This window comes from Monomorium pharaonis, unplaced genomic scaffold (assembly GCF_013373865.1).
Source record: "Monomorium pharaonis isolate MP-MQ-018 unplaced genomic scaffold, ASM1337386v2 scaffold_622, whole genome shotgun sequence".
NCBI lineage: Eukaryota > Metazoa > Arthropoda > Insecta > Hymenoptera > Formicidae > Monomorium > Monomorium pharaonis.
The window spans coordinates 1155-16628 of NW_023415937.1; the positions used below are offsets into that span (position 1 = coordinate 1155).

At 28.9% G+C, this 15474-nt stretch overlaps 2 protein-coding genes across 2 annotated transcripts; one reads left to right on the forward strand and one right to left on the reverse strand.

The window, feature by feature from the left end:
- Positions 1-4347: 4347 nt before the first annotated feature.
- LOC118648714 lies at positions 4348-8315 on the reverse strand. Its single transcript, XM_036295104.1, has 4 exons — positions 7976-8315; positions 7517-7715; positions 7222-7380; positions 4348-6838 (listed from the first exon to the last, which is right to left on the reverse strand). The coding sequence occupies exons 2-4, from the start codon at positions 7710-7712 to the stop codon at positions 4608-4610; spliced, it is 2586 nt and encodes an 861-aa protein (XP_036150997.1). The 5' UTR covers positions 7713-7715; positions 7976-8315; the 3' UTR covers positions 4348-4607.
- Positions 8315-14944, forward strand: LOC118648715 (early endosome antigen 1-like). Its single transcript, XM_036295105.1, has 10 exons — positions 8315-8383; positions 8899-8982; positions 9329-9462; positions 9554-9652; positions 10306-10515; positions 10606-10707; positions 11366-11572; positions 13711-13966; positions 14519-14616; positions 14904-14944. Exons 4-10 carry the CDS (start codon positions 9554-9556, stop codon positions 14934-14936), a joined length of 1005 nt encoding a protein of 334 aa, XP_036150998.1. The 5' UTR covers positions 8315-8383; positions 8899-8982; positions 9329-9462; the 3' UTR covers positions 14937-14944.
- The last annotated feature ends 530 nt before the right edge of the window (positions 14945-15474 follow it).

Sequence of the window (15474 nt, forward strand, 5' to 3'; positions counted from 1 at the left end):
GACAGTGCTATTTTAAAATTTTCCCAGAGCTCTTCAGGATGTAACGGTTGACAATGTAATAATATACGTACAAATAATCTACGAAGTTGTTGAGGCATCATCCATCCAATAGCTTCATAGCTCGTTTCCATTCTTCATCATCTTCAATTAAACCTAAAGCTAGGCATGCTGCTGAAAACGATTGACATAATTCTCCATTTACAGTTTTTAAATCATTAAAACTCGTAGCTCCTTTTACAGTTAGTAATAATAATCGTAAATGAAATAATTCTGTTTGTGTTGGACTAACGGAATACATTCGTCCTATACAATTATAATGTCTTTTGCGTTTGATCCAACGGGATACATTTCTCCCATTAATTTTCTCTTTTTTAAACGTATAATAGCGTGGAATTTCTACATATAAATATTGTCTTGCTTCTTCATCACGAGAATTTAATGAGAAATAATCAATTAACATCGTAACTTGATTTAAAGCATCCGTCATTGCTTCTCAATGGTTCATTTTCAATTATAACATTTTGTTCATTAGGAAGATGAACTGGCAAACTAGCGATAGTATGACTTTTATCTTGGTAGTTTCTTTTCGAGAATGCGCCAACAGGCTTCTACAGGTCCAATACCGAGGTTTCTATAAAATTACGTATTTCATCATGATCAATTATTATATATCTGTTATTGGCTCAATTGTTATAGCAGCAGCATCATGTCCCTTATAATATACTTACACAGATATTTAATTGATTTGATATTTGAAACTGCCTCAACATTTATGTGACAATTAAAAATAATTGATATAATAGGACAATATGGAACTACATAACGATTATCAACTACATAACCACCAGGGCGTTCAAAATTCTTATTATTATTTCTTCGACGATAATAAGAATAAGCATCTTCATCCATTCTGGTCTCTTCAAGATATGGTTTAGGATAATGTTTTGAACATTTTCCATCTATCAAACACCAATCACCACAAGGTCCATGAATCATGTGTCTCATAACTATGTCATGTAAAGTACGATTTTCACATGGATCAGGAATTTCTGCAGAAATATATTTGTCAACAATCTGTGGAGTTGTTATTTTAAAATTATATTTTAAAGTAATTAACATGTGGACATGTGGTAAACCGCGTTTTTGAAATTCAATAACATATACAAAAGCTGCTACTTCTCCAAAAAATTTTTGCTTCACAATTAAATCAATTAAATAATCCTTTTTAATATTAAAAACACGTGCACAAAATGTCAGATTTATCAAAAGCTTGTTGACCATGTAAAAGATTTTCTTCAATTTCACGCCATTTGGATTGCAAGTTATTGTAATGAAAAGGTCTGGTTTACCAAATTTACTAACAATTGCCATTGAATCTTGGTAATTTTGTAACATATTACGAGGTGATCCCATAAATGTGGATGGAAGTATAACCATCTTTCCAATATGTCCATTTAAATTATTTGCCATAGTTTGTATATAATCTCTTAAACCTTGATATGTTTCAGTACGTAATTCTTTTTGATGATTTTTACAATAATTTATTCTGTCCTTTTCAATTTTTACATAATTGTCTACAAACCACTGTTGAAATAACGACGGCCTAATAAGAAAACATTAAATTCATCACGAATAGCCATGCGATATTTAATATACTGACTTCTGGTTATTCGTTTATTACTATTTAATTTTGTTAAATTACAATGCCATCCTTGAGTTCCATATGGATAAAATAAGGGATATACCCATGGTTCAACATTTGGATCCATGGTACTAACATTTTGTAAAGTTTTAGTATTTTTATTACGTATTGTTACATATGATTCTGGAATTTCCCCATCAGAAGTAGTACGAAAAACAGCTGCAACTTCATTAGTTCTTTGTGCATTATATCGACGTCGATCTACACCTGGTTTTAATGTAAATAATAATTGTAATTCTGGCAACAATTCTCTAGATTCTCTTTCTAATCGTCGTTGATTTTCTAATTCTTCACCCATCATTTGATAAGATTGAGCAAATACGTTAGATTCTCGCATTATTTGTTCAAGATTTTGTATGATTTCTAAATCTAAATCTGAATTTTCAGCAATGCGATAATTTATTGCTTCATTAGAATCTATAATGAAAAGTTGACCATAAATCGGATTTTCATTTTGAGCAGCATATAATGATGTATTAATTTGATAATAAATTTGTCCTTGTATTTTAAAACAATATGGACCTGGTCGTCTATTTTGAAAATTAACTAAATTAGCGTTAAATGATGCGAATGAAAATGAACTGTTGTAACTACGAATATGTCTGAAAAAAATATTAGATTTTACATGGCTACCGTAAAATAAACTGTGCAGATATTGTGGAAATTGAGGTAATGACTTTAAACAAACCGCATGATTACAACAATCGTGAAATGAATTTCCTTTATTAGATATTTTTTCAGCTGTGAAATGTTTTGCTTTACAATGAATGCAAGAAACATCCCTGCTAAAAACGACCAATTAAAACCAATTAGTACCGCATTTAAATTCGTAAATTTCACTCGTTATCAATGCGGATTTAGTTGGTTAAATCGGACGCCCGATTGAACTTCAATCGGTTTCAATATCAAGTGAATTGGGATTGGATTCTATATGGTACTTCCGGATTAATTTTAATCGGGTGTTATTGGATTAAATTGTTGAGTTGATCCTGAATTGCATTGAATATGGTCTTTCCGAATTGACTTCAACTGGGCGCTATTGGTTTTGACTGGACAAGTATTTTCAACATTTTGAATTGGACTGAATGTGATATTTCCGAATTTAGTTCAATCGGGCGCTATGGGTTTGATTTTTAGATTATATGCACAGTCTTGACTTGGATTGAATCTGGTATTTCCGAATTGATTTCAACTGGGCGCTATTGGTTTTGACTAAACAAGTATTTTCAGCCTTCTGAATTGGACTGAATGTGATATTTCCGAATTTAGTTCAATCGGCCACTATCGGTTTTATTTTTTAAATTATATGCACAATCTTGACTTGGATTGAGTATGACATTTCCGAATTGACTTCAATCGAGTGATATTGGTTTGGATTGTACACATAATTCCAAAATTTTGAATTGGATTGAATGGGGTATTTCCGAATGTAGTTTAACCGGACACTATCGGTTTTGTTTGTTAAATTGTGCTTAAATTTTAATTGGATTAAATACGGTATTTTCGAAATAACTTCAATCAGACGCTGTCGGTTTTAATTGTTAGAAATATTTTTACTTTTTACAATTTTGAATTGGATTGAATGTGGTTTTTACAATTTAATTTTAATCTAACGCTATTTGTTTCAATTGTACAATTCTACCTCCATTAAAATTGTATTTTTATGTTACCTTTATTTAGATGCTGTTAGTAGTTTAATAAACTTTATGTTTCTTTAAAATTATAATTTAAATAAAATTATTGAATTACTCATAAACTTTTTTAATAAAAATTTGTAGATTAAGAAAACATTAATATATATTTTGTACTACGTAATAGAAAATCAGAAAAAATAGAAATAATAAAGACTTAAAATACATTTATAAGTTTTTATAAGTTAAAAAGTAATATAAATGCTTTTACTTTTTAACATATTTTAAATATATATTCTATTTGATAACATTCTTTTTTCCTAAAATTTTCAAAGAAATTATTATTTTTATTGTAAGATAGTATAGAATTTTAGTGCAAGATATAACACTCACGACAAGATTTTGTCAGTCTTTATTTTAAAGTAATGTATTTATCAAGCTTATAAAAATGATGATTTAATAAACGTTATGTGAAACCATTATAGCTACGTCAGTGGTATAAGAAAAAATAATTTTATTATAATAATTAGCAAATAAAATATTCAGTATATATATTCAGTACATACAAATAACATATTCAGTAATGTAATGTATCTAATGTTCATAAAATACATAAATCTGGAAGAAAAGCTACTTTTTAAAGCAAAAAATTATTTTTTGAAAATTTGCATAACCAGGTTCTTCTTGGGTTTAATAATAAAATTATTTATATTTATTAAACGAGTAAATAGTTTTGGATAAAAATTTGTAGATTATAAACGTTAGAATATTTTTTTAAATTTACATTAAGTTTAGAAGCTTTAAAACATAATATAATTACAGAAAATTATAAATATTTTAATATCAAGTGGGTCTCTCAGATGCCACCGCGGTAGATTAAAACATTTTAGGTCTCACTTCTTACATTATTGTAAAATATACGTATAAGAGACTAATGAACAAAAAATATAAAAAGAAAACTTTATTTTATAAATAAATACAATAATCATGTGTAATAATGTTACATAATAATTACAATATTGTATATTTTATGTATAATATACATTATTTATACATATTTCATAATGTAATTAACATTTAATATTACATATTGTACAGTTAAACATATTTTAAACAGTTTTGGGAAACATATCATTGTATTTCAAAAGTATTTGGTAATTTGCATAAAAATTCAAGATTATTAATGTTTACAGAAATTATTTTTGAAAGTACATCTGTAATAGGAACAATTTTATAATTTTGAAAATCTTCGGTTCTAATTTTTTTTATGTGCGTTACAATAAAAGGATCTTCTGAAAATGTAACAATTTTTGAAAGTGCAAGATAGCATTTGTTTTCTTTTCTATAATATCTATTATCCGACCAAAATGTCCTGATTTTAATTGTATCATTGTATCATTAGTACGTTTTACTTTTGTATATTTTATACTATGGAAAACTTTACCGTTATAAATACATTTTTTAAATACACGGCAATATTGTCCATCAATTTTCTTGGAGTAGCTTGCTCCCGTAAAAACAACATCTTCACCACAATAAAAATAAGTTGACAAATTTTTATGCCTAAATATATCAGTACAATAATTTTTAATAATATTTGACGAGTAATTAACATTTCCTGTTTTGAAATGTAATTGTTGTAAGTGTTTCCTCGCTATTTGCTGATCCATCTTGTTAGGACCATTTATCAATTGCTTTAATTGAAAAATATTTCCTTCAAACGGAAAAGTCGAATTGTTCCAAAGAGGACCAGTTTGCCTAACTGATTGTACAACATGCAATAAAATATGAACATTAAATGTCATACTTTCAACTCCGTAATAAACCTGATAATAACCAACAAACTTTAGGGCGTCATATTCGCATTGTACTAATTCTTCTTCGGTGATTGTTGTTTTTAATAAAGTGTACAAAATTCTGACGAGTAATGAATAATGTTTAAGAGCTGTATCATGAAGGATATCTTCCAAACATGGTAGACTGTAGACTAATATCCATGTTTTCACTTCAGCACCTTTTAACTTTTCTTTTCGTGATCGTGGAAGTCGATGTATATCCTGGGTAGGTGTAATAGATAACAGACGTTTTTCAATAGCTTTGACATCCGCATTACGTAATTTAAACATTGATTGTGATTTTGGGCATGTCCACTTATTGTATAACTGCTGCTCAATACCAAAAAGGATAGTATGTAAATAGTCAAAAGAAAAGGACCACACGATATCTATACATGGAATTTGAATTAAAGCAGTATTTCCTTTTACTCCTCTCTCTTGACGTTTATTTGATAAAGTAACAGTTTTTATATCCTTTAAATGACTTTCATGAGATCTTAATTCGGGATCGATATCTCGTAAAGGATATCTAATACCTGAAACTTCTTTAACATAACATCCTGGATGGTAACACCAGCTACAACCATAATACCCATTAAATTGCATTCTATTTTGCAAGATTGGTCGACATACAGAGTCTACACAGTAAGCTAATGGACAAAATTTTACAATAATCGATTCATTTTTTAAATTAGTTACTTCGATACCATTTTCATACAATAATTTTGCTTCATCGATAAAGGTAGAAAAAAATAATTGAGCTATGTCACTTGTAGGTTCTTTTGTACAAGTTAGTATTCCACATAGTAGAATTTGTTTAAATCTACTGATAGGTGATACAAAATTTGGTTGTACTGAAAGTGGATAAAAGCCTCGTTTTCCACTGTTTGTCAGTGGTGCACCATCGGTACTTATATTATAAGTTAAGTAACAGGTATTTCTATTGTTAATTTTGTTGTATAATTTACTGTCATTAACATCTCTCATAATCTTTGTGCTATCAACGTTACACTGATTTACTGTCACTGAGTTAATAAAATTAAAAATTTCTTGTTTAATGTAGGGAGATTCAAATAACATTTTTAACTGATATGTTAAATTAATAGACGTAAAATAGTTTGTAGATTTTAACGTTATTTTATTATTTGTATCACATTTTGAACATGTTTTTATATAATTCTTAAAATTTAATTTTGATATTGAATATAAAATTTCTTTGTTGCAAGAATTACAATAATAATGATAATTTATTTTATCGTCTGGTGGGTCAAATCTTTGTTGTAATCTATACTTTGAAATATTTATATCTTTGAACTCGGGTCCTGCAATTAATTTTATTAACTCAATCAGTTTTTGTCTTCCTAAATCTGACAGTCTAAATCGAATTGAGAATCCCATTATCAAAGTCATTATGTCACGAATAGTTAAATTAGTTTTCTCAAACATTATAGTATTATCATCAAATGACCCATTAGTCTCGTCGTCACTGATATTCGCATCATAATCATCACTATCAAATTCATTGTTATCAGAATCATAGCCATTTGAACTACTCTCACTCATATGTTTGTCATCATCTTCACTATTGTCTTCTACACTGCTGGCATCTTCATTTTCTTTGTCCTCGTCTTCATTGTTTATATGAATAATTTCATTATACTCAAATGTATCTATAACGCAATAAATGCCTTGATTATACATTATTGATTCTGACAATAATCGAAATGAGTACCTTACTAGTAGAAAATAGGCGTCCATAGAAACTATTGGAATGTCTTTGTGGAAGACTACATTATTAGATAATACTATATAGACTAGGGTAGAACTTAATTGGTTAAACTAGCTATATATAATATTAGATCTACGTGGATGCCTCGATAATGAAAATAAAGTTTCTATAGGTTAGAAGATTTTTTAAATAAAGTAGATATAATAAACTTTTCATTTTACAAATCTTTGAAAAATCTAAGTTACAGGATTTCTACTTCAAACTGTGCGAAATATAAATTCTTTATTTTAAAAACTGTAAATCAGGGCCACAGCGTGTACATACCTTCAATATTTAAGTCAGGTTTATATTCTGGAGAGCGAATCGCTGTGGAATTATTACTACTAGCTTCATTATTATTCATTCTCATGTCACAATTATTCTCACTTCTAATACAACAATCACGGTTCTGCTCATTATTCAAGTTAGAAAAATTACTGCTTTCTAAAAAAATTAGTAATAAAAATTACTTATTTTATACATTACTCTCCATATTAAACTGTTTTTTTTTACAATAATGTCGACGGTTCAATATTTTAATGTTACATTATTTTGACATATATATTAGAATATTTTTTACCTGGCACAAAAGCTAATTGATGTTCATAACTCGTAAAAGAATCCCACTTTGATCTAGTAACCCAAGATAAATTATCTCTGAAGTGAGTCTCATAATCTTTATACAATCCTGTTTTGTAACGTCGTTTTACTTTTTTGGGAACTGCATTATTTATATCATTATCAGAATTAGAATCACATGATGACGAATCACTCATTATCTGAAAACATATTTAGCAATAATAAAATTCAAATTATGTACATATAGTTATTTTATTTTTATTTCTTTTAATCAAAATATAGCTGGAGTATTAATTATGTATTAATTATTAGTTATAATATATTTTTTATATAAAAAGAATTATAAAATGTAATTATTATGTGTACATAATACATTATGCACTTAAAATTTATGTTATACACTTTATTATTTTACTTTAATTACAAAAAATATGGGTTGATTTTATTAAAATATACTTACCCGATAATGTATAATATATAATATATACTTTACTTTTTCAATCAGGCTCACTTTCACATATATTTATAAAAAAGTAATTGTTTCATTTAGATCCCGCACCTCAATATCGATGTAATTATGCGTATTTGACGCGATTTTGCTTAAAACGAATAAATCTGACAAGAATAAGCGTGCATCAGAAAAGCGATCGAGATACTAATCGTTATTAAAGTTGACGAATTAAGGTTAAGAAATCTGTCATACCGAAAAAGCGACGGAACACTATGCGCACGCTCTGTAGTCCCATACGCATGCTCTATGATCACGTGATGTGCTCGTGGCCGCGGCCATGATAGTGAACATTTGCAGAAAGGATCGAGTGGCGGCCGGGACACGTAAAGGCTATTCTACAATTGCGTAAGCGTGATCGTAAGTGGTTGTAAGAGTGTGTAAGGCGTCGTTGTAAAGCGGTACTTCCGGTTGTAGAGCGTGTTGTGGAAGATGGTTGAATTTCATCTTTCACGACTACAACAGATGTGAACGTAAGAGCCAACCAATCAGAGTGCTGTTCACGTCATCATGCCGCACACCGCCATAATTTACTGCACTCTGATCGGTTGCTGTAATCAAGTTTACAACGTATCTTTACTCTATTGTAGATTGATCCGTTGTAAAACATTTATGACTACTACTACTCCTACTCCTACAACCTTACGCTTACGCAATTGTAGAATAGCCTTAATACGCAGTATTCACATATTTGCAAGGTACACGATTATAAACACGTGTGGTGACGCTTTTGTACTTGTATTTAGTAGAAACATTTAGATAAAAATTATTTCTTTGTTTAGATAAAAATGTACGCTTATATAAAATTGTTATCTGGGAAAAATAAAGACAAAAAAAAATTATTCCCACATCTTGCATCAAGAATTTTAAACCAGAGTCACACAAGAAAATTTTAAAGTATCAAGTGGAAGAAACAGTAGGCGAAGAACCGTATGTAGCAACGATTTTGTTACTATCAGGTATATATATAATAAATATTACAACTTTTATTCGATTTTGGTTACGTTCCGTTTCACGCATGATGCGTATGATGCATCGTTCATCCTCGTTTATCGTACGTTAGATAAACAACAAAGATGAACAATATATCATGCGTATCATGCGTGAAACGGAACGTAATAGGCTGCACGTTCCGTTTCACGCATAATGCGCATAATGCGTCTTTCATCTTTATTTAACATCAGATAAACAACAAAGATGAACAATGCATTATGCGCATTATGCGTGAAACGGAACGCAGCCATAGCCTTTGCCTGGTTTTGTTCTTTGTTTTTATATATACATGTTGCTTGTGTTATATATTAGATTCAAATGAAGAACTTAAAGAAATAATTAGAACAAAAAGTGTTCGTGCTTCACCATCGTATTTGCTTGTGACAGCTTCGGATAAATCTGACAACGAGGGAAAAAAACAGTTAAAGCGTTCAAAAACTTTTCAAGTTAGTCGTGTCCTATATATCACAAATTTTCTGTTAGATTTCTGTTTAAAAATATTGTACAAATTATTTATTATATATTTTTCATCAATAGATGAATCGTCAGTTAAAAGAACAAGAGGAACTAGTCTGTAATAAATTATCAAAGTTTAAGAGTGATTTATTGCCAATAAACGTTACATTAAAAGATAAGGTAAATGAGTGAATTCATATAGTATAACTATAATAAATAGAAAACAAAAAATGAGATAACTTAGTAATTATAGCCAAGGAATAAGTAAATGAATAGTCAACAAACTATTTGTGTTGTAAATCACAGTCTTACAACATTTCGACCACAGAATTTGATCCTTCTAAAGTGAATTAATCCATTATCAAAATAAATTATTCGCAGGATAACGACTGTTTACAAGCTCGTGCCAACAAATTCATAAAAGTTGTGTCTCATACTGTCAATAACGAACAAGTGTATAAATAATTACATTACAAAGCAGTCAAATCAGTATATATTTTGAAAAGATGTTACAGACGTGATTTAAAAGTGTCAAGCATGGATAAAGGCGGCAGAAAGATTTTTTATGCATTGATTTGTTTGTTATTGACAATGAGACGCAACAACCATTATGAATTCGTTGGCACGAGTTTATGAACAGTTGTTGTCCTGCGAATAATTTATCTTTGTAATAGATTAATTCACTTGAGAAAGACCAAATCCTATGTTCAAAATGTTATGAGACTGTGATTTACAATAAAATAGTGTCAGTTTGTCGATCAATCTACTCATTCCTTGGTTATAATAGAAAAGTTAAGCTTCTGTACAAAATTTAAGTTTTAAATATTTTATAGGAAAATTTAGATTTGTCAAACATTACTGATACACCGCCATCACCCAAAAAATATAGAGTAACAGAAGATTTAGCACAAACAAAAAATAAATTCATGCAAGATGACAATCTAGTCAAAGCACTAACCAAAGAAACAAACACGAGAAACGAAAAGGAGAAGTGTGGTAATGAGTCCCCAAAAAAACAGTTAAAGCATTCAAAAACTTTTCAGGTTAGTCGTGTCCTATATATCACAAATTTTCTGTTAGTTTCTGTTTAAAAATATTGTATAAATTATTTATTATATATTTTTCATCAATAGATGAATTGTCAATTAAAAGAACAAGAGGAACTAGTCTGTAATAAATTATCAAACTTTAAGAGTGATTTATTGCCAATGAACGCAGTTACATTAAAAGATAAGGTAAATGAGTGAATTCATATAGTATTGTATAACTATAATAAATAGAAAACAAAAAAAGAGATAACTTAGTAATTATAGCCGAGGAATAAGTAAATGAATAGTCAACAAACTATTTGTGTTGTGAATCACAGTCTTACAACATTTCGACCATAGAATTTGATCCTTCTAAAGTGAATTAATCCATTATCAAGATAAATTATTCGCAGGATAACGACTGTTTACAAACTCGTGCCAACAAATTCATAAAAGTTGTGTCTCATACTGTCAATAACGAACAAGTGTATAAATGATTACATTACAAAGCAGTCAAGTCAGTAAATATTTTGAAAAGATGTTACAGACGTGATTTAAAAGTGTTAAGCATGGATAAAGGCGGCAGAAAGATTTTTTATGCATTAATTTGTTTGTTATTGACAATGAGACGCAACAACCTTTATGAATTCGTTGGCACGAGTTTATGAACAGTTGTTGTCCTGCGAATAATTTATCTTTCTAATGGATTAATTCACTTGAGAAAGACCAAATCCTATGTTCAAAATGTTATGAGACTGTGATTTACAATAAAATAGTGTCAGTTTGTCGATCAATCTACTCATTCCTTGGCTATAATAGAAAAGTTAAGCTTCTGTACAAAATTTAAGTTTTAAATATTTTATAGGAAAATTTAGATTTGTCAAACATTACTGATACACCGCCATCACCCAAAAAATATAGAGTAACAGAAGATTTAGCACAAACAAAAAATAAATTCATGCAAGATGACAATCTAGTCAAAGCACTAACCGAAGAAACAAACACGAGAAACGAAAAGGAGAAGTGTGATAATGAGTCCCAAAAGCTGAGCAGATCTAAAGTTATTCCAAAGGTAAAAATGATCAAAATATATTTTTTATAATTTGTACACACGCGGTCAGAATGAATGCCTGGTCATATGAAGTTAGCTGCGTTCCGAGATTTATATAGTGCATGTAACGCATTCTATACAGAAACCGCGTGTGGACATATATATTTGTTGCAGTTATAGTACTTATATAATTATTATAGTAATAGCTAATCTTTTTTGTGACATTTTACATAAACATATAATTAAATTTATGCAAAAATTTTTGTGAAATTAAAGAAACATTTTCGTTTCTTTGTCTAATAATAATAAATTTTTATTGTTTAACTAGCTGTGTCCGGCCACGCGTTGCTGTGACTCAGTCTTTTTTTTTGTTTGTTTAGATTTAGTGCACATTTGTATTATTGTTTTTTCGCGCGCTCGCGTATTAGATTGAAACATTTTTTGTTAACCCTTTCTTTTCTTTATTTGTTTGTTTATATTTCAATTATATTTGTATAGTATTTTAGTTTCGCTTTAATTTCCAGGATTCAATCATTCACTTGTATTGCAAATATTCGTTGCTTCCGTCCTTCTATATTTCCTCACGTATGCTTCTCCGGCCTTCTGCGCTTCTTGCTTCTTCTTCGGGATCGGGGGGGGGGGGTTGTTTCCCGATTCAAACTTTAAATTAACAGTAAATTTCTGCCTCTTGGTAAGCAATTTCTTCAGAAATTCATTTTCTTTTCTTTATGTTTTTTAAATTTTCGTGCTCTCCTTCTCAATATCTTGACTATCAATATCTAACCTTTTTTTTAATATTTTGTTTATCTTTTTTTTTAACTCTTTAAAGTACCTATTCCCACATAAACACTCATAAACTTGCACACACTCTCTTCCTTCAACATACTTCTATGGGCATTAATCTCACTTTATTTTTTATATTAATACGCTCCACAAATACAATAATATTAGAAGTTTCTTTTTATTTAAAATTATTTCTTATTTTTCTTTTTATTATTTTCCTTTGATCAGTTTTCCTTGGAAGCGTTTTTTGGCTTCCAGTTTTTTTTGTTGAGGGAAGTTTACTATCTTCTTTTCTTCTGCGTTTTTTTCATATTCCATTTGTGCTCTAATTAATACCTCATTCATCCCATCCTCCAACTCTATATTAAGATTATATTTTATAAATTTAGTATTAAATAATTAATTTTTTCTTTTCGGAATAACTTGACATTTTAGTAATAAATTTTGGAATTATTTTACCTTTTTTTTTATATATTTTAATATTATTTTAAAATGAGAGACTTTTATTTTATTAAATAATCCTTTTTTTAATAGTCGCACTATTTCCTTTACCTTCAAGTTGTAATTTGTTTAAATCTTCAGATCTTTTTATTTCTTCTTTACTTGCTTTATCCAGATTAACTTCTTCTAACAAAACAAATGTATTTTTTGTAAATTACCTTTTTTAACGTAAATTAATCTTTTAGTTTATTTTATTGTTATTAACTAAAATAGTTTCCAAACTTATGCTCAATTTTTCTAACTTTTAACTTCAAATTTTAAACACCTTTTAAATGGCGTTTCTATGTGCTTTTTTGGGCCATTCTAAAAACGTGTTTATTTAGAAACATTTTTATTTTATTAACTAATCTTTTTATTTCATCGATTTCTATATTTGGGGACGCACTATCTTTTTTTCTGTCGCTTAGGGATTTATTTAAATCTTCTGTTTTCTTATTTTCTTCTTTACTTGGATTTTCCTGTATTTTTTCTTCTATAAAAACAATTTACTTTTAAATTAATTTATTATAATATTAATTTTTAATTTAAATTAACTCAATTCGTGAGAAGGTTGGAGTGAGTGTATGTTTCCTTGTCTCTCTTCGTTGGAATCTGCGTGTGTTTGAGCGTGTACGTCTTCGTTTACGTTGGCCTATGCGTATACGTGTGCTTATACGATAACTATATTAAAATAGAATACTCATTTTTTTTATTTTTTGAGGAACGTTATTTTGTACGTGTTTGCGTTGGCATATACCTATGCGAGTACGTTACCTTTTAAACCTTTTAAACTTTTAAACCTTTAATAAAATAATTAAATAAAGGTTTTTAAAAAGAATGTAATTATTTAATAAAATTATTAAATAAAAATTTATATAGATTATTTATTTTTATAGATAACATGTATTAGTAAGGTTCATTCGCTCACAGAATGTAAAGAAGCTTTCGAAAAATTAATAAAAGAAAATTCTAAGTTACGAACAGAAGGGGATGAATTAATAAATGAAAACAAAAAATTAAAGAGCTCCAGAAAGGAACTAAAAAAGCAAATAGAAGAAAAAGAATCGGAAATAAAAAAACTTCGTGAATTAAATGACGGTTTGCAAATTAGTTTCATTCAAAAAACTAAGGAGTCTACTAAGGAGTATGAATGTAAATACTTTTTCTCGTACTTTTTATTTAAAAACAAATTTATATGTATGTATGTATGTATATGAATTAGTGTTCCCCTTTTTTTCTTATCTTTCTCATTTAAGGACTTTTTACATATAAGGTTCCAAAATGCTGTGTATGCGCCAAGCTACTGTTATACTTGTGTAATCAATTTACTTTCTTAGGGTAAAGTCCCATGGAGCGAATTATGCGGAAGCGAAACAAGCGGATCACCAATCACGAGACCATTTCGACGCAATCTTTGAAAGAATTCTATCAGAATGATCCGTGATTGGCGATCCGCTCGTTCCGTATCCGCGTAATCCGCTACATGGGACTTCACCCTTACTGTCTGGATATGAGTGTCCTCTCTTGTCTGAAGCACACACGGCACTTGGCACCTTATGTAGAAATCGTCTTACGATATTTTACAATATTTAAAATACTTTTTTTTTAAAGAAATATTAAAAAATTCATTTAGAGCAACTACATTTTTTAAAAAATATAAGAAATACATAATACCTGAAAATAAAATACTTTGTTTTTTTTTAGCTAAGTTAGAGCAACTTTCAAACTCAAGAGAACGGTTAGATTACTCTCAGAATTATCCAGCAATTGGAATTTTGCGTACTTCAGACGATTTCCGAAGGGTAAATAATTTGCGCTTTCTTGGTAGAAAATTAACTAGATCACAAGGTAGATGTGTCTAACTTCTAACGTATACAAAATTTTTATTTTTATTGAGATACCCATGTAAAGTTTAGATCTAGCTAAGTTTAATCTAATTTTATCTAGTCTAGTTTTATCTAGTCTTTCACAAAAGCCCTGATAGCTTATACACAGGCGCGTAGAAAATTTTCTACCAGGGATTATTTTCTCCAATTTATTAATAAATTATTAAAGACCTTATTATAAATTTTTCTATATTATATATTAGGTACACATTGGTAGAAACCAGTGGGGTCACTGAAAACAGTACAGTAATTACTAAATAATTCAAAAACACCCAGTCAATGTGCTAGTAATAATTAACGCTAGTTTTCAGTATTGAAGAATTAACGACTAGACACAAACTGGATATGAAAGTAATAAGAAACTAAGTAAATTACGTGACTTAATAAAGAAACGAGAGATTGGGTAAATTAAAATGCCCAAAATTGGACGAAATAAAATCGGTGCTTGTGAAGGTATAAAAATGTAATAAGAAGTTTCTATTTGTAATTTGAGTTGTCATAAATTACATGTAGCTTTGATTTCCAGATTATTATATTATATTGGATGAAACATATTTATAAACCAATAAAGAAGGAAAAACATTGTTTTGTCAGATATGTTGAAAATTGATATTTTTGCGGGAAGAAAAATTGACAGAAATGAAAAGACCAGAGAGAAAAAACATCAAAATTAAAATCACGAAAACTTGTGGAAACTGAATCAGATGATGGAAAAAAACTCGAATGAAAAGCATTCGATTCTGATAATGAAGTAATTTGTGAAGCTGAAATTAA